The 18,711-nt window shown below is 41.5% G+C and overlaps 1 protein-coding gene across 2 annotated transcripts; it reads right to left on the minus strand.

Moving 5' to 3' along the window:
• Positions 1 to 13,133: 13,133 nt before the first annotated feature.
• Positions 13,134 to 18,498, minus strand: LOC120568712. Of its 2 annotated transcripts, XM_039816391.1 has the most exons (14): positions 17,498 to 18,498; positions 16,998 to 17,220; positions 16,791 to 16,866; positions 16,308 to 16,588; positions 16,181 to 16,219; positions 16,036 to 16,109; positions 15,857 to 15,937; positions 15,392 to 15,597; positions 15,209 to 15,308; positions 14,953 to 15,115; positions 14,737 to 14,843; positions 14,520 to 14,664; positions 14,250 to 14,376; positions 13,134 to 14,092 (listed from the first exon to the last, which is right to left on the minus strand). In XM_039816391.1, the coding sequence occupies exons 4-14, from the start codon at positions 16,416 to 16,418 to the stop codon at positions 13,791 to 13,793; spliced, it is 1,455 nt and encodes a 484-aa protein (XP_039672325.1). In that variant the 5' UTR covers positions 16,419 to 16,588; positions 16,791 to 16,866; positions 16,998 to 17,220; positions 17,498 to 18,498; the 3' UTR covers positions 13,134 to 13,790. The 2 variants fall into 2 exon arrangements, with proteins under 2 accessions (XP_039672325.1, XP_039672326.1); XM_039816392.1 differs by lacking the exons at positions 16,791 to 16,866; positions 16,998 to 17,220; positions 17,498 to 18,498 and having other exon boundaries at positions 15,857 to 15,923; positions 16,308 to 16,422.
• Between the last annotated feature and the right edge of the window lie 213 nt (positions 18,499 to 18,711).

The following is an 18,711-nucleotide window of genomic DNA, read 5'->3' on the forward strand; positions in this document are numbered from 1 at the left end:
TTTGTTTGTCTGTAGCTATATTCTTAGCTTGCGAACTACATTTCGTTGCTAACGTTAGCTAATTAGTTAGTTAGCAAAAAGCAGTAGGCTAACTACCAAGATAACGTTAGTTGGCAGTGAAGAGAACAGTGAAGGCTTAATTTTATTCTCCATAATGATTTTATTTAAACTTATGTTACCTTGAAGGCACGTTGCTGCCAGACATTTAAAAAAAAGTTAAAAGTTAAATTGAAATAGAATTGATTGAGGCTTGGGGAGGATGTAGCTATGGGAGTTACGCAATCAGTATACAAAGTAGCCTACATGTATTTCATTACAGTTACAGGAATAGAGACGTAATTAGATTACAGTTACATTTAGTAAAAATGGGGATTATTAGCAGAATTAAAATAGTAATTCATTTAAAAAGAAATATGGATATAGTACTACCATGCAAATGCACAGTCAAACACTATTACAACACCTCACGAGTCTCACAACACCTTTTGGTCTCCAGTAAAACCATAGTTCGTCTTCATTATCATGGCCTCTATTGGAAAGAGAGTTTTCACTAGGTGGAAATTTCACCAAAGCCTTCCAGCTGTGAAAATGCTTTATAGGCTACTGCCTGAATTTAGGCCTACTTCATGAAAAACAATTTTTTTTCTTCTAATGTTACATTGTTATGTTGTCTTATAGAATAAACTGAAGTAAAATTCATAAACATTTTCCCATGTCTATATTTGCATATTTGGTAAAGAAGTAATCCAAAAGTAATGGAAAGTTATTAGGTTATTAAATGAGTTACATTTTCTAACATGTAATTGTATCAGAATACATTTTTAAAATAACCCTTCCCAACCGTGCTGATACATACACATACATAGTAAACTATCTTCTGAGAAATGTTGTTATAATCTAAAAAACAAGTTTTTAGACGGCATGTGATACATCTTATTCTAAGGTTTAAATACAAATGCTTATTGGCTATGGCTAGGATGCTGTAAGTGATAAATGTATTACTAACTTCCACCACACGTTATCTTATCTCAGTCATGTAGTTAATTCTGAGATGTATATGGCTAACTATGAGTCCCTCTCCTTTGCTAATCTGAGCGCTTTCTGTCTAACAGGACATGCTGAGACAGCAGTTGATGGAGAGACTTCTTACCAAACTGCAAACTGCCATAAACCAGCAACCGCTAAATTTGGATTATTTGGAGTTCCTGACACGCCATGAGCTTATTCTGTTTGAATCGTTCTCTGAGCAGATAGGCGGTGTATCAGACATTATAGAAGCACTACAAAACCTCTATCATGTTGTCCAGCGGGAAATTAATGCCAGCTCTATGCCCATTGTTGAACAGGAAACAGAGGTTGGTCCAGGTTCTGGTCACCCCAAAATTGTAGTAGAGAGAGAAAAACTAAAGAATTTGCTGGACACACATCTGCCAGTCTCCTGCATAGCAAAATGCCTGAGTGTTTCAAGGAGAACGATTTACAGAAGAATGCAAGAATTTGACTTATCTGTAAGAGGATCATACAGCACAGTGACTGACCAAGAGCTTGACAACATAATTTCAGCCATCAAAAGTCAGATGCCAAATGCTGGTTATCGAATGGTTCAAGGCCATTTGGTGTCAATGGGTCTCCGCATTCAGTGGTGGAGAATGATGGCCTCTATGCATCGCGTTGATGCTGCAGGGATCTTCTTACGGCTCACAGAACTAGGTTGTGTTCTGCGAAGAAGTTATTCTGTGCGAGGCCCTCTCTCCTTGGCCCACATCGACACAAATCACAAACTGATCAGGTAGATTGAAATAGAATGTTGATCTAATTATTTAAACGCAGAATGTCGTGGAGTAGGTGGCATGTCATACAACTCCCATACGAACAGCCTTAGTTATACTGTAACTTTTTCTCCTCTTGAACAGATACAACATTGTTATCTTTGGAGGAGTGGACGGATACTCGAGGAAGGTAATTGATGTGTTCGTTATTTTTTTATTGTTAATGTTATCAGCCTAATATGGATTGTTTCAAATGGGACCATAAAATGCATATTTTATGAAGAGGGGTTTTTTTGTTTGTTTTTTTTGGGGGGGGGGACAATAATTCATCATTACTTTGTTTCTAAAACAGAATGAATTCATTCATGAACATGCACATTCTGATGAATTCCAAGTGTTGTAATCATGATTAACTTAGCATTACTTTTTTTATTACATCATGTTTGTGACTCTTCAAGACCAGTCCATCTTTAACACTGATAAATATCAGAATAACACAATAACTGACAAAGACATGAACATCATTAATAACTCAGAAATCATAATTGAAATACCTAGTTGTTGCATTACCGTACAGGCCAAAAGTTTGGACACACCTCATTCAATGCGTTTCCTTTTTATTTTCATGACTATTTACATTGTAGATTCTCACTGAAGGCATCAAAACTATGAATGAACACATATGGAATTATGTACTTAACAAAAAAGTGTGGAATAACTGAAAACATGTCTTATATTTTAGATTCTTCAAAGTAGCCACCCTCTTGCTTTTTATTAATAAGGGAAAAAATCTACCACTAATTAACCCTGACAAAGCACACCTGTGAAGTGAAAAGGTGACTACCTCATGAAGCTCATTGAGAGAACACCAAGGGTTTGCAGAGTTATCAAAAAAAGTAAAGGGTGGCTACTTTGAGGAATCTAAAATATAAGACATGTTTTCAGTTATTTCACACTTTTTTGTTAAGTACATAATTCCATATGTGTTCATTCATAGTTTTGATGCCTTCAGTGAGAATCTACAAAGTAAATAGTAATGAAAATAAAGAAACACACTGAATGAGAAGGTGTGTCCAAACTTTTGGCCTGTACTGTATATTGTTCTTGCATTTTTTTTATGCATGAAACTATGATAGTTTATGTACCCTTACCATAACTTGTTTCTATTTTTCCTTTTCAAATTAGTCCCCTGACACAAATTGTGATTATGGGGTATATAACGTTTGACTTGACAAAAGCATGTAATTGTAATCCGCTGCTAACATTCATCATTGTAGGTTAGAAAAAATAGTGTATATTTTATCTTCAGCTTGAGGGTAATGATGGTTGATCATAGTTTTATCATGAAGAAACTGCCAGCTTATATATTTCTTGCAGAAAGTACAGAAAAATGTAAAGAATTTCATGTTGCGGAACTTCCGGTTGGGTGAACATGTGAAGGGTGGTCTCGCGTTCCCACAACTTTATTTCGAAAATTTACTTTTTCATTAACCCCAACAGTCTGAAACAACATAGTGTACTTCATTAACTTAATATAAGCCGGCACGATGTCAAAACCGAAGACCTCCTCGTCGAATTGCTCGGCCAGCAGACCCTCTCTTCACCGCCTGAACTAGATCGAGCGCATCGTGCGCTTACTGCTAAGCCACAACCGGGGTCTCGGCCGCGGCCGGTAATTATTCGTCTCCATCGGTTCCAGATAAAGGAGATGATTGTACGGGAGGCCTGCAAAAGACGAGGCGATCTTCAATACCGAGGGTCGCCGGTACACATTTACGAAGACTACACACCGGAGGTCCTTGAGCAATGAGCTAAGTACCGTGACGCCATGTCAACGCTATACAACCTAGGCCTCAAACCGTCTCTCCTGTTCCCGGCCCGCCTACAGATTACGCTGCCAAACGGAGCTAAGCAGAAACTAGCCTCGCCCGAGGAGGCCGCGACCTTTACGGCTAACTACCAGCAGAGTCCAAACATGGAGGCCGACTAACGGGCTTCACCTCGGCTGACGGCTGATTGCACTAGCTGTGTTGACTAGCTTTTTCCCGGGGCGGGTCTACTCCGCCTTACTATGGCTATGGACCCTGAGCCGGGACTGAATTGAGACAAAACATAACAGGTGAGCCCCCGGCTATTTCTTGGGCTAAATAGCAGCTAACTAGCAGGCTAAAGGTCTGGGGCCCAGGGGATAACATCCCATAACTCTTAGGGGCGAAACCCTGAAGATGCTGGGCCGGAGACACAGTAAACTGAGTCCGTAATGCACTTGGACACTCTATGTTGTTAGACCTGCCTTTTTTATTTTATTTTTTCCTTTATTTATTGATGATGATGGGTCAATGTTCTTGTTCTGTTGCTGTTGCTTCTGGGCTATAGTAAAAAACCCAGCAAAGGGCCACCCTTTAAAAACCAAGGTGTGTTTTTATAAAAAAAAAAAATTTTTTTTTTCTTTAGCCACACAACAAAAAAAATTTTTTTTTTTTTTTTTTTGTCATACTTTCTTGGAGGGCTTCATAAGTTTATTTTTGGATCCTCTACTGCGTAACAGGTTACCAGTTAACTTTAGTTGGAGTTTTGCTCTAAATCCTTCAGAGTTTTTAGTCCTATAATTGTATTTGATATATTCAGCCACTTGGCTATGGGATATCCCTGGAGCGTACTATATCAGTGGCTATTATAGCACTGGGTACACAATGGTTGGCACATTATTTTTGTCTGTTATTGGGGTTACTAGGGTTTTAGACAAATGTGGGTATTGAGATGAAGAAAAGGAGACGATATGGAAAGGGAAGTGTGGACGAGTATGGAAGGGATGATCTGGACGGGAGAAGGGTTTGGGTGGGGCAATGGGGGGGACCTAGATTCTTGCTGGTCATTGATCTGGGTGGGAGGTATGAAGCAGGGTGGGAGAGTCAGTGTTCGGTATGTTGGGAAATCCTTTTATTTTTATTTTTTTATTTTTTCATTTTTTTCTTTCATGTTTATTATTCTTGAGGACTGTTTCAACTATTTTTTTCACAGTAAAGTATGTTGTTCTTGCGCAGCAGATTTTTTCTTTTTCCTCTATTGGTTGCTCACATTCTGGGATGTCTCTGATACATTGCAATTGTTTCCGGTGCCATGGTTGGAGGGACTAAAAACGGGGCAAATGGTGGGCAGGCAGTGAGGATCATTTCACTAAACACTGGTGGGTTGAACGCTTCGGTGAAACGTACTAAGATTATGACGCATATTAAAAACTCGAACGCAGACATAATACTTTTGCAGGAGACACACTTGCGTGACTCTGACCACCGGAAATTGAACAGGCCCTGGATCGGACAGCTCTTCCACTCCAAATTCAATTTGAAAACGAGGGGTACAGCAATACTGTTAAGATCTAGGATTGACTTTATACCTGATAGCATAATTACAGATTCAAATGGCCGTTATGTTATTGTCACTGGCACACTTTACCAAAAACCAATTATATTAGCATTGGTTTATGCCCCCAATTGGGACGATGACGCTTTCATGAAATCATTTTTGTCTTCTATCCCAAACTTAAATTCACATTTACTGGTGCTAGGAGGGGATATGAACTGCGTCATGGACCCGGTACTAGACAGATCTAATCCGAAACCTATCCCGCTCTCGAAAATGGCAGCAACTCTCTCTGCCTTCATGGACCGGTATGGCTATGTTGACCCCTGGAGGCTCTCATACCCCTCTACTAGACAATACTCTTTCTTCTCCCATGTGCACCGTACTTACTCGCGTATAGATTACCTTATAATAGACAGGGCATTTATCCCATCAGTTTCCTCCACCCAGTACTCACCGATAACAGTATCGGACCATTCAACTGTTATTCTGGACCTCCAATTTGACCATAAGCCAAAGGGATAAAAATTTTGGTGCCTGGATCCTCTTTTGCTAGCTGAGGTGGACTTTTGCAAATACTTATCAGCGACTATTAAACTCTTCCTAGACACCAATCAGAACGATGAGACCTCACCTTCCCTCCTCTGGGAAACCCTTAAGGCTTTTGTTAGAGGCAAGATTATATCGTTCACAGCTTATGCAGATAGAGCCCGTAAAACCCGAAGAGTAGAACTGGAAAGAGCTATAGAGGACCTGGATGTCTCACTCTCAACCAATCAATCACCTGACTTGCATAAGGAGAGGATGGTGCTTCATACTGAGCTCGACCTCCTCTTGACGAGGGAAGCTGAAAGCAAACTCCTTCGTGCGCGGGGATATATGTATGAGCACGGGGATAAAGCCAGTCGCCTCCTGGCCCACCAATTGAGGGCCAAGATGGCCTCAAACCAAATTACACAGATAAGAGACGATTCGGGTTCCCTCACATCTGACCCAGAAATGATTAATGATACTTTCAGGAAGTTCTACTCCCAGTTATATAAATCGGAATGTTCTTATGACGAAGCTCAGTTATCTCAGTTTTTTGAAAGACTGGCCATGCCCAAAATACCTGATAGCGACCGTGAGATGTTAAACGCTCCCTTGCAGCTTTCAGAAATTAAGGAGGCAATACAGTAGATGAACAACGGTAAATCCCCGGGACCTGATAGGTACCCGGTTGAATTTTATAAGAAATTTTCAGACCAACTGGCCCCATTATTGTTAGAAATGTTCAATCACTCATACCGCCTGGGCTCTCTGCCGCCCACCCTCACACAGGCTTCTATTTCTTTGATTTATAAAGCAGGCAAAGACCCCCTGAATTGCACATCGTACCGCCCAATCTCACTCTTATCCGTAGACGTTAAAATACTCGCTAAAGTTCTTGCCCGCAGAATGGAGTCGGTCATGCCCTCAGTTGTATCGGAAGACCAGACGGGATTTATAAAGGGGAGGCACTCGATCGCTAATGTTAGAAGACTTCTCAGCATCATTCACACCCCGCATTCGCCTTCGGAACCGGAGGTTGTTATATCTCTCGACGCGGAGAAGGCTTTTGATAGGGTGGAGTGGGCCTATCTGTTCTCCTCCCTCCAACAATTCGGTTTTGGGGCAGATTTTATCTCTTGGATTCGGTTACTCTACTCCTCCCCCTGCGCATCAGTTTGTACCAACACCCAGCGCTCTGGGTCCTTTCCTCTCTCGGGGCCGACAGGGATGCCCCGCTTTTCCGCCAGCTATTGTATGGCGCCGCCTCTGCAAATCGACTTGACTGTTGCGAAGGGAGTAAAGGGCGGTGGGAATAGGTGGGCGCGCACAGAACAAGTCTTGCTATACGCACATGATCCTATACCATTTGTACATCCGTGACCATCGGCACTATCCCACATGCTCTCTCCGGTCCTGAAGTCCTTTTTTGGTCTCACTCGGGTTATAAATTGAACATCTCAAAAGCGAGTGCTATGCTATCAACCAATTAGCTGTAGAGCTACCCCGTCTTCGGTCCCCTTTAGATTGTCTAATTCAGGATTCAAATATTTAGGCATTGCAATCACAAGATCTGTCCGCGCATTACGGGAGCAGAACTTTACTGTCTTAACGACAACAGTCAAGTCCGATTTGCAGAGGTGGAGCCGCCTACCGCTATCCTTGGCCGGAAGAGTACAGACCTTTAAGATGAATATACTTCCTAGATACTTATACATCTTCCAGTGTCTGCCTATTTACTTACCCAGGTCATTTTTCACTGCCATTGAAAGTATTATCTCTTTGTTTATTTGGGCTGGAAATCACGCCAGAGCTGGTAGACCGCTGTTGCAGAGAAGCAAATCCCTTGGGGGTCTTGGCCTGCCTAGCCTTATTGGTTATTACTGGGCAGCAAATGCTCATAAGATTATGCTTTGGTTTACCTCAGCTCAGAGCGACTGGTGCCAGATCGAGGCCAAGTCGTGCTCCTCTTCTTCACTCCAGGCCCTGGTTTGCAGTAGTCTTCCTTTTTCTCCGGCGCTTTATACATCTAATCCTATAGTAATTGGCACTCTGAAACACCTGGAGAGGCGTGATTGGGAGGAACGGCCTCCCTGATCTAAACCAGAGTGGTTGTTTGTTGTTGGACTTCTGTGCTAGTCATGGATTGTCTATAACGAACACCATGTTCGAACATAGGGATGCTCATAAGTGTACCTGGTACCAGAGCACCCTAGGCCGAAGGTCAATGATCGATTTTATAATCGTTTCATCTGATCTGAGGCCGTATGTTTTGGACACTCGGGTGAAGAGAGGGCAGAGCTGTCAACCGATCACCATCTGGTGGTGAGTTGGGTCAGGGGGTGGGGGAAGACTCTGGACAGACCTGGTAAGCCCAAACGTGTAGTGCGGGTAAATTGGGAACGTCTGGAGGAGGCCCCTGTCCAACGGACTTTCAACTCGCACCTCCGGGCGGAGCTTTCGTGCATCCCTGTGGAGGGCGGGGCATTGAACCCCGAGTGGACAATGTTTAAAGTTTCCATTGCTGAAGCTGCGGCGAGGAGCTGTGGTCTTAGGGTCTTAGGTGCCTCAAGGGGCGGTAACCCACGAACACCGTGGTGGACACTGGTGGTCAAGGAAGCCGTCCGACTGAAGAAGGAGTCTTTCCGGGATATGTTATCCCAGAGGACTCCGGAGGCAGTTGCAGGGTACCGAAGGGCCCGAAGGGCTGCAGCCTCTGCCGTGAAAGAGGCAAAGCAGCGGGTGTGGGAGAAGTTTGGAGAAGACATGGAGAAGGACTTTCGGTCGGCACCAAAGTGCTTCTGGAAAACTGTTCGCCACTCAGGGGGGGAACGGGGAACCATCCAAGCTGTGTACAGTAAGGATGGGACACTGTTGACCTCAACTGAGGAGGTAATAGGGCGGTGGAAGGAGCATTTTGAGGAACTCCTGAATCCGACTAATACACCCTCTGTGTTAGAGGCAGAGCTGGAGGATGACGGGGGATTGTCGTCGATTTCCCGGGCGGAAGTCACTGATGTAGTCAAACAACTCCACAGTGGCAAAGCCCCGGGGATTGATGAGATCCGTCCAGAAATGCTCAAGGCTCTGGGTGTGGAGGGGCTGTCCTGGTTGACACGTCTCTTCAACATTGCGTGGAAGTCTGGAACAGTGCCAAAGGAGTGGCAGACTGGGGGTGGTTCCCCTTTTAAAAAGGGGACCAGAGGGTGTGTGCCAATTACAGGGGTATCACACTTCTCAGCCTCCCTGGTAAAGTCTACTCCAAGGTGCTGGAAAGGAGGGTTCGGCCGATAGCGAACCTCAGGTTGAGGAGGAACAATGCGGATTCCGTCCTGGTCGTGGAACAACGGACCAGCTCTTCACTCAAGCGATCCTGGAGGGGGCCTGGGAGTATGCCCAACCGGTCTACATGTGTTTTGTGGATTTGGAGAAGGGTATGGCCGGGTCCCCGGGAGATACTGTGGGAGGTGCTGCGGGAGAATGGGGTGAGGGGGTCTCTACTCAGGGCCATCCAACTCTGTACGACCAAAGTGAGAGCTGTGTCCGGGTTCTCGCGTAAGTCGGACTCATTTCAGGTGAGGGTTGGCTCTCCGCCAGGGCTGCGCTTTGTCACCAATCCTGTTTGTAATATTTATGGACAGGATATCGAGGCGTAGTCGGGGTGGGGAGGGGTTGCAGTTCGGTGGGCTGGGGATCTCATCGCTGCTTATTGCAGATGATGTGGTCCTGATGGCATCATCGGCCTGCGACCTTCAGCACTCAGTGGATCGGTTCGCAGCCGAGTGTGAAGCGGTTGGGATGAGGATCAGCACCTCTAAATCGGAGGCCATGGTTCTCAGCAGGAAACCGATGGAATGCCTTCTCCGGGTAGGGAATGAGTCCTTACCCCAAGTGAAGGAGTTCAAGTACCTTGGGGTTTTGTTCGCGAAAGAGGGACAATGGAGCGGGAGATTGGTCGGAGAATCGGCCAGCGCGGGTATACATTCCATCTATCGCACCGTTGTGACGAAAGAGAGCTGAGCCAGAAGGCAAAGCTCTCGATCTACCGGCCGTTTCGTTCCTACCCTCACCTATGGTCATGAAGGCTGGGTCATGACCGAAAGAACGCGATCCAGGGTACAAGCGGCCGAAATGGGTTTCCTCAGGAGGGCGGCTGGGGTCTCCCCTTAGAGATAGGGTGGTGAAGCTCAGTCATCCGTGAGGAGCTCTGAGAGCGCTGCTCCTTTGCGTCGAAAGGAGCCAGTTGAGGTGGTTCGGGCATCTGGTAAGGATGCCCCCGGGCCTCCCCCTAGGGAGGTGTTCCAGGCACGTCCAGCTGGGAGGAGGCCTCGGGGAAGACCCAGGACTAGGTGGAGGGATTATATCTCCAACCTGGCCTGGGAACGCCTCGGGATCCCCCAGTCGGAGCTGGTTAATGTTGCTCGGGAAAGGGAAGTTTGGGGTCCCCTGCTGGAGCTGCTCCCCCCGCGACCCGACACCGGATAAGCGGACGAAGATGGATGGATGGATGGACTCTGAAAATCTGGGCACAAATTAGGCGCAACTCTGGCTGGCTCACTCTTCCCCAGACAACTCCTATTTGCGATAATCATTTATTCCTCCCTGCTACAATTGATCCTAGATTCACGTTTTTTGCTAGGAGTGGTCTCAGATGTTTCAGAGATATGTATGTTAACGGCTGCTTTGTCAACTTTGAGCAATTGCGCACGACTTTCAACTTCAGTAGCTCTGACTTTCTAAAATACTTCCAGTTACGGGATTTTGCTAGGACCCATTCCCCTAAATTCCCTCAAATCCCACCCCCGAGTGGCATAGATCTAATTATTAAGGCTGAGACTCTACCCAAGGGCCATATATCATACTTCTATAACCTACTTTCTCCATCTTTTGACCCTGTTGTTAACAAAATTAGGACCAACTGGGAGAACGAACTGCAAATTTCCCTGTCTGATGACTTTTGGGAAAAAGCCCTGCGAGCAGTCAACTCTTCCTCCAGCTGTGCTAAGCTTAGTCTTATTCAATTTAAAGTTGTACATAGGATTCACTTTAGCAAGGCCAGGCTTGCCAAGATTTATCCAGGGGGCCCGGACGAGGGATGCAATAGATGCTCTCAGACCCCTTGTGATTTGACCCATATGTTCTGGTCGTGCCCCAAACTGTTAAACTTTTGGCAGCTATATTTTGACGTGATCTCAAGGGTTTTGGCGTTGAAGATCTGTCCCTCCCCCCATATAGCGATCTTCGGTAGACCTCCGGATGGTCTCAGATTGACAACAATTCAAGTCAATGTTATTGCTTTTACCTCCCTAATTGCTCGTCGGAGAATTCTGACTCTGTGGAAGTCACCCCTACCACCGTCGTTTAAAGCCTGGCTATGTGACACATTGTCTTTTTTAAAACTTGAGAAGATAAAGTTTACTCTCAGAGGTTCTACTGACAAATTTTATTCTCATTGGAAACCACTGATTAAGTATGTGAACCAGCTTTCTGTTAAGGTAATGTCACTGTAGTGGCATAGTTAGTATTTGTCTGCATAGGTTCCCACTTCGCTATACCTCACTGGCTGCCCACCACACATCCCGCTGCGTTATGGGTGTAATTGAACCATGGTCCTCACGATCCCTGTTGGTCCATGAATCCTAGTAACCTGGCGCGGTGCCCTAGGTGTCAGCAACTACTAACCTCTTTCTACATGTCATTGTCCTCCTAACTTATTCGTTTTATTTTCTTTACTTGCTGATTTGTTTTCTGACCTCGCTCTCTAAGAGCTATATATATGTATGTATGCATGTGCGTGTGTATACTTGCATGTGTGTGTGTATGCATATATGTCTAGTAATTGACTCATTCATTTACTTAGTTTTATTTCTTACTATTTACCCTTTTTGTTTGTTCTCAGTATTTTATTTTATTTTTATTTTATATTTTATTTTTTTATATTTCTGTGTCTAACTGGCCATTGGGGGGGGGTGGTGGGAGGGACATTGGATAAAACCATGAAAGGACATCTGTTTTGAGGAACTGTTCATTCTGAAAAAAAGAAATGGAGACTTGTGTTGTACTATGTTGTACTGTCTGTACGCTGTATCCAATAAAATATATGAAAAAAAAAAAAAAAAAAAAGAAAAAATTCTTTTTCTCAGATTTTTATTCTAGGTAGTAGTCCTCTTATATCTGCTTTCCTTTCTTACCAAGGTTAACATTATAATGCAGCTAGATTTATAGAATACAATATGCATTTCACATCAACATATGTATGAGTGTGTCTGATTACTTCAACCAAAATTGTTAAACATGCAAGAGTAAGTTGCAACAATACATGTGCAATATATGTAGTATTTTAGGATGCAAGATAAACAAAGTTGTAGATTTAAAAAAATATATGAACACATATAATAATTTAAGTACCAAAGGCTGTAGAATGACCACTAAACAAAACTAAAATATCAAGGCTAACCATTAGGATGTAACCCTATAGCTGCAAGATTATTAACATTGTTTGTGTGGTTTTATTAGATTTTGTACTTGGATAAAAAAAATTTTTTTGACTTATAAAAAAAAAAAAATTTTTTTTTTATATCTGGAAAAGTGGCAGTTTTTTTACATTTCTGATTTGTTTTATTAATTTAAAATTGTATACCAGAAACTATAACTTCATATTCTAAAGTTAAAGTAAACCTTGTTGAATGTCATTTAAATTTGTTTTCATCTTAGAGTAAGGGGGGATCAGGGTGTTGAGAACGCTTTATCTCGGGAAAGAGTGTCCACAATCAGAGGTAAGTTGTTTTTTTCAGTCTTAAAATTTTTGACTGCATAAATATTTCTTGCAGTTTAATTGTTTAAAGTACAAATTGCTTTATAAATCAGTCAATCAATTCAAATTTCATTCTAGAATAGAGCGACTTTGGCGGGATGTCTGGGTTGCAGTCACTAGCCAGTACCATGATGTTCTTCACTCTCTGGAGGAAGATGGTGTGCTTGATATCTCTGATGTGGTTCATCTCTTTGGCGTCCACTATATCTTTGTCCCTCGACTCCGAGCAGACCTTGATACCTTCACTGGAGGATGGAATAATCATCCTCTACGAACAGAGGGAGGTCTCAGTCCTGAACAACTGTGGTATATGGGACATCAACAAGATCTAGACGAAGGGGAGAGTCTTGAGGTACACAATTTTAAAAGGACAGTTCATACACAATATATACAGTATATACTGTATAAAAAAATAAAAATTTGGCAGGCTCAATGGTGTTTTAAGCTGCCAACGTCACCTTCCAGGCAGCTAACCCTAAACATAACCATTGCTGTGCTTCCTGGAAGGACGTTGGGGGCTTAAAACACCAAACACAGGCAGACAGATATAGGTCTTGTTTCATGACATAAGACATTAATGGCACTTGGACTTTGAAGCATATGTGCCCAAAAAATACTCTTTCCTCATGAGTTATACATAATGAATCAAGTTCTGTCATGATTTTTGCATAAATGCTGCAGTTTATTTTTTTTCATCTACAAATTCCGTTTTAAATAGGCTGACAAATAACATCCTTGGCAACAGCCATCTGTTCAATTACCAGTAGTTTTCATTTCTATATTATTAAAGTTTACAATGAACAATTACACCTTTTTTGTAACATTTGTTCAAAAAGATTACATTATTTAAATAGACAGAAAACATCAGAAAAACGTTTTAAGGTACAAAGTCTTAATTTATTTGAATTGGTTTTTTTTTTATTGGTTTTTTTCTGGATTTGTAGGAACTTCAAGATCCAGGCATTGAATGGGAGAGTGCAATACTGCAACGAGACTCTCACGGTACAGTTGTGGTTCCAGAAATTGTGTGCCCACTGGATGATGAAGCCCTGGAAGAACTTCAGAGAACTCTTGATCCTATGGAACATTCTCAGTCACATGGTCGTGACTTGTACACACGATACTTGCACATAGTGTCCAACCAACAATGACATTTAAACAGGAACTTCTTAGCTGGTTACAATATTGCACTTGGCAAAAACATCACATTAACTTTACTAATGGACCAGCAAAAAAGTCACTTAAGGAGTGGCACCCTTTGGGATGTATTACTAACAGTAGCAATAATTGCTTTCATTTGAGTAGACCTAGTTGCGTTAAACTCTGTGGAATCCACCACCATATTTAACTGCTTCACTCATGATTCTTCTAAAGTCAGTGTAAGTGCTAAGATGCTGTACCGGAAAAGTCACAGTCTGAGTGCATGCACTCACAATTGGGTAGCAAACTGAGTGATCTCCTAGTCGCTCCCTGCAGTTGTGGTCAAAGTTGCATGTTATTTTGAAATGTCTCTTTTCATCAGGGAGCATAGGGATGTGGGACTGCCCCGTCATCCACTGGAGCACGTGTGGCACTGCAAGAGGCTCTGTGTCACCAGCTGCACTGTCCGTCTCCCCATCTGTGATTGATGTATATTTCAAATAACATGAAAGAGAAGCTATTCAAACTTACAGTATTGTCTCCAAAAATTTATTATCCAAGAATGTGTGTATGAGCTCCGTACATTCAAATGGTGTTAGGTGTAATTGTGTATGCACACTATCAAGTATATGTACCTGACATTTCAACCTCCTGCAAGAAATCTTGCAGAAAGTTGATTATCTTCCTCTCAGTTCTCCCCTTAGAAGTCCCCTTTTCACTGAAATTGGGCTGGCAGTTCATCATTATGAAATCAGCATCAGGCTATAAAGAAACAGTGAATGCATATTTGGTTAAATATATTTTAAGCGTTCAAATATAGGCTTGTAAAGGTTATACACAATGAAAATTCCAATATATAATTAGGCAAATGTAAGAAAAGCTTAAGTGGCAGTTAAAATTGATACCTGGATAATCTTCCCGGGAACAAACAGGGAGCGGCAAGCTTCAGGGTTTGTAGCCATCTGGTCCACCAGGCCGTACAGTTCCATGCCCTTTCGAATTTGCTGCAGCATTGGAATCAGTCTTGTAGTAGAATGTAGGATAATTGCTCTTTGGAAAAAAAAACATGGTTTGAAATGTTTATATTTTTAAATAAAATATTTTAAAGTAAAATATTCTTACCGAATTATCCTGTCTTTGCTGTCCAGGTTGATCTGGCTCGTGTATCCACAGCTTATAATTTCATTAGCGTTGAACATCAGACACTGAGCATCTGTAGAATCTTCGACCTGAGAAAAAAAGAAAATAAGCATTTTTGAAATAAAACAGCGAATAAAATGGGTGTTAAAACTAATCTTTATCTTATTTATATCTAAAAACTTGAAACAGAGTGATCACCCTGCTGATGAGTTGACAGGATTCTAGATCGGCCACATCTTCCTTAGACAGAGAATTTAAGTCCACTTCTCCTGTGCAGAGGAAGTTGTAGCACCACCCTCTCAAAAAAGCAGGAGGTGGCCCACCTTGTGCGAGGCTGACTGCCATTATTTCACCAATAGTTCTGTGTGCAAGGTAGAAAACATCTCAGTAAAAAACTCCTTACATCCAGTAAATGGCAGTAATGTGTAAAAAAAAAAAAAAAGTATGTACCAACCTGAAGTTGTCGTTATCAAGGTCTGTCAAAGAGTACTTGGGATTTTTACCCTGGTTTTCAGCTCCTTCAAAGAATCTGTTTTCAATACCTGAAACCATATCTTAGACAAAACAGCAATACCCTGTTTTAGCTTATTGATTGTTTTTTTCATATTAGAAAACCGCGGTTAAATGACCAACTTACCTGTTAAAAACTCTTTCCTAAGGGCTCCTGTATCAATACCTGCCTCTCCTATATACACCACCTTAAGAGCACTGGCAGGAGATGCAGCTTTCTTTCTTTTCCACTGGAGAATGCCCCTGTCTGGAAGGTCTTCTCTGTCCACACACAACTTAAATTCTGTTGTTGTGTCAACTTGATGTGCAAGGAAGTGCAATACATCTTCCGTACTTAAAGAGGACAGAGAACATATAAGATGGTCCCAAATTATAAAAACAATTTGTATACATTACTGCCATTTCATAGTTCCATCAAGCATTATGCTGAACAGTGTTTGGAAAAGAATAAAATTACATGTGATTATAAATGTGCTGTGTTAAATAATTTGATAGAATGTGATGTCTAGATAAGATGGTGTAAATTATGGTCCACAGAAATATTTCTGTATTTGATATAAACTCACACGAAGGGCATCTAAATAAAACATACCTTCTTGGTTTACATACTGGAGTTTGAGCATGCGTACTTGGGCCACTGTCATTTGCTTCAGAAGTCACTGTACATTCAAAGCTGTACATGAAAAACAATGCAGTTTCAAACACCTAACACTGCATACGTATACATAGACAAAATATGTATTATACAGAGAGCTGAACAAAGCAGATTACCTCTCTCCACATAGGCTAGCATGGAATGTGATCTCATCGTCTGGGAATTCTGTGTTGCAAATTGGACAAACCACCTGAAGTTTGAAAGAAAGTTGCTCCATGTTACAAGCAACTGACATGATTACTACTTTAGTTATGGCCTTACCTTGCACTTGTTCTCCACAACCCATAACTCATCAGAGGACTGCAGATTTACAAAACAGTATTTTAAGTAAAATATTCATATTTTTTTTATTTTCATTTTAACTTTAGAAAAACATACTTGCTCTCACCTCTTCACCAGTCTCATCGGAGGAGAGTTTTCCCTTGCATGTCTTAATGTGTACTGCAAGGATATGCAAAGGCATCACCTCATTACACTGGTAGCATGTCTTCTTTGGCATTTTTGAAAAATGCTGTGAGTCAGGAGGCAGAGGAGAGGTGTCTAAAGTCTCCTAGAGTGGTACAATGTAAAAAGTGGCTTTGCCCCCTGCTGACGCAGCTCGCAGAGCTTTAACAGAATACCCCTCTGCTTCTTGTGGAATGAAAGTCAGCTTTCGTCGACCACTGCCACCTTTATGTAGAAAAAGAGAGGGACAAAAATGCCTTAAAAATATGTGTTTTGTTGAAGAAAAAAAAATTACATTTTGTCAGTCTGTCATCTCTAATGCTTGCAATAAGTAATTAATACACCATGCACCAAAAATAAATAGGAGATTGGCATGTGATAAACAGTAAATATGACAATTCAACAAAACAATCTTGGTCTTACAGACCTGTTGCCTTATGCAAGAGCCATCCCCCACAAAGATCCTCCATTTTTGGAAATGTGTTAGTCAGGAGCTTTGAAATCTTGGTTAAGAACAAAGTAAAAACTGAAATAAAGATACACACAAATACTTGACAGTGACACGCTAAAGTACAGTATATTTTACAATAACTACCTTTAATTACAAGTCAAACAGCTGGACTGAGAAATGTACCTCTGTGTGGTCACCATCTTCTGGAAGAGACACCGTTTGTCTTCCCATACCTGCCTGGAGGAGTTCAAGCTCCTCAGTTGGCAACGGTGTGTGGGATGTATTTTTTGGCAGAAGATAAAAATTGAGAGCCATTGTTTTGCTGGTCTTAACAAGGTGCTTGGTGGCAGTCAAACACCTCTTTTTACCACGACTGAAGTTTGATTTGAAATATCCTGGAAAGGATCTGTGGATTAAAAGGTAGCTTTATATTAGTTTATTATATATACAGTATATATAACAATCAAACTAATATTCTAAATAGCATATGTTTTACAATGCAATTGGCCTACAAACCAAAGTCCTGTCTCAAGGTGATCCATAACGCCTATTTGAATTTAGACATCCAAGTGATTAAACCGACTGGACACAACGTTACCAAATTGCATTTACGACGTAGACTTAAAAATAATACATTTCATCATGATTTGAAATTTGAATACGAACATACTAGGTGAACCAACCTTGTCATTTCTTGCTGCACAGTTACATTTCTGGGTACAGGGTGCTCCGTCTCTGACGGCCGTGTTGGGCAGTTTGTGGCCATACTGTTTAGCAACACAGACACCAAATTTCTGGCTGCTGACTCAACTGCACCATGACCCTAAATCAATTCATGATGATTTAACATGTTAGACATAAAAATTACAAAAAATAAGGTACAGTTTGTCATCTACAAAAGTAAGCTTGCTATGCTTGCTACAATAACATTAACGGTAGGTTAGCTTAATAAGTTAGGTTAAGCTAGCTTAAGTTATAGCTAGCTATATCTCCTGCTAGCTAGCGAACTTAATTTTTTTCCGAAACGGTCACATATCTGCAGGTTTCATCAAAGGCATCGAAAACCATAACCTCAAAAAACTAGAAATTACTAACTCACCTGACGTTGTGGCGTATTATTGCTATTTTCATCATTTGATTCTGTCATGTCTGACAGTGGCTACATCTAAAATCTATTTTTTCGTCTTCTTTGGGAAGCGTTCTGATTGGAGACCAAACAGCCAATCACAATTTACCTTATTCAATTCTCCGATTGGTTGGTTTTGTGGCACATTTGTAACGCTGTTGCAAGTTGAGCTACACGTTAAAATGGATAATAGCAAACAAGCAAATACATCTATTGAGCACGGAATAGGTTTTTCTTTGCTCAAACGAAATAATTTTTGGCGAGTGTTAATTTCTGTTCAAAATGTAATGTAATGTGCTTGCAAAATATAGTTCTCTGTGCTCAAAACTTAGAATTACTTGCTCAGGATTGAGGCACATATATAACGCCATAGCCATAGTAAATCAAGAAACGCACATGCAGCCAGGGAGCTTTTTATATTGTTCATATAGGCCTATTAATGAGTTTATCGAAAACAGCCTTGGAACTTCAGCCGCCATTTCAATTTTATATAAACCTTGAAAAACACACAGTGCAGACGTCTTCCTAAATATAGGCTATAGTTTAACAGTAATGAATATCAATACCTATAAAAAGTAATAATCGTTAAAATAATAACAGGAACATTTATAAATGTCAGGATAGAAATTGCTTTATTCACCAAATGTAGGCTAGAATATAGATCTGTCAATCAGACGTGGTGATGATTTTTGAAACTAATAATTTAGGCTATAGTCCAAAAAATGAATAATATGTTGACAGAAATTATTCTGAAATTCCTATTTAACTCAA

Source organism: Perca fluviatilis, chromosome 11 (assembly GCF_010015445.1).
Source record: "Perca fluviatilis chromosome 11, GENO_Pfluv_1.0, whole genome shotgun sequence".
NCBI classification, from domain to species: domain Eukaryota; kingdom Metazoa; phylum Chordata; class Actinopteri; order Perciformes; family Percidae; genus Perca; species Perca fluviatilis.

Coding starts and splice junctions, on each gene's coding strand:
- LOC120568712 (XM_039816391.1), bottom strand. CDS start 16,418: ATGCCAAAGAAGACATGCTACCAGTGTAATGAGGTGATGCCTTTGCAT. Junction 16,220..16,307: donor CCGATGAGACTGGTGAAGAG/GTGAGAGCAAGT, acceptor GTAAATCTGCAG/TCCTCTGATGAGTTATGGGT. Junction 15,116..15,208: donor CTTGATAACGACAACTTCAG/GTTGGTACATAC, acceptor CCTTGCACACAG/AACTATTGGTGAAATAATGG.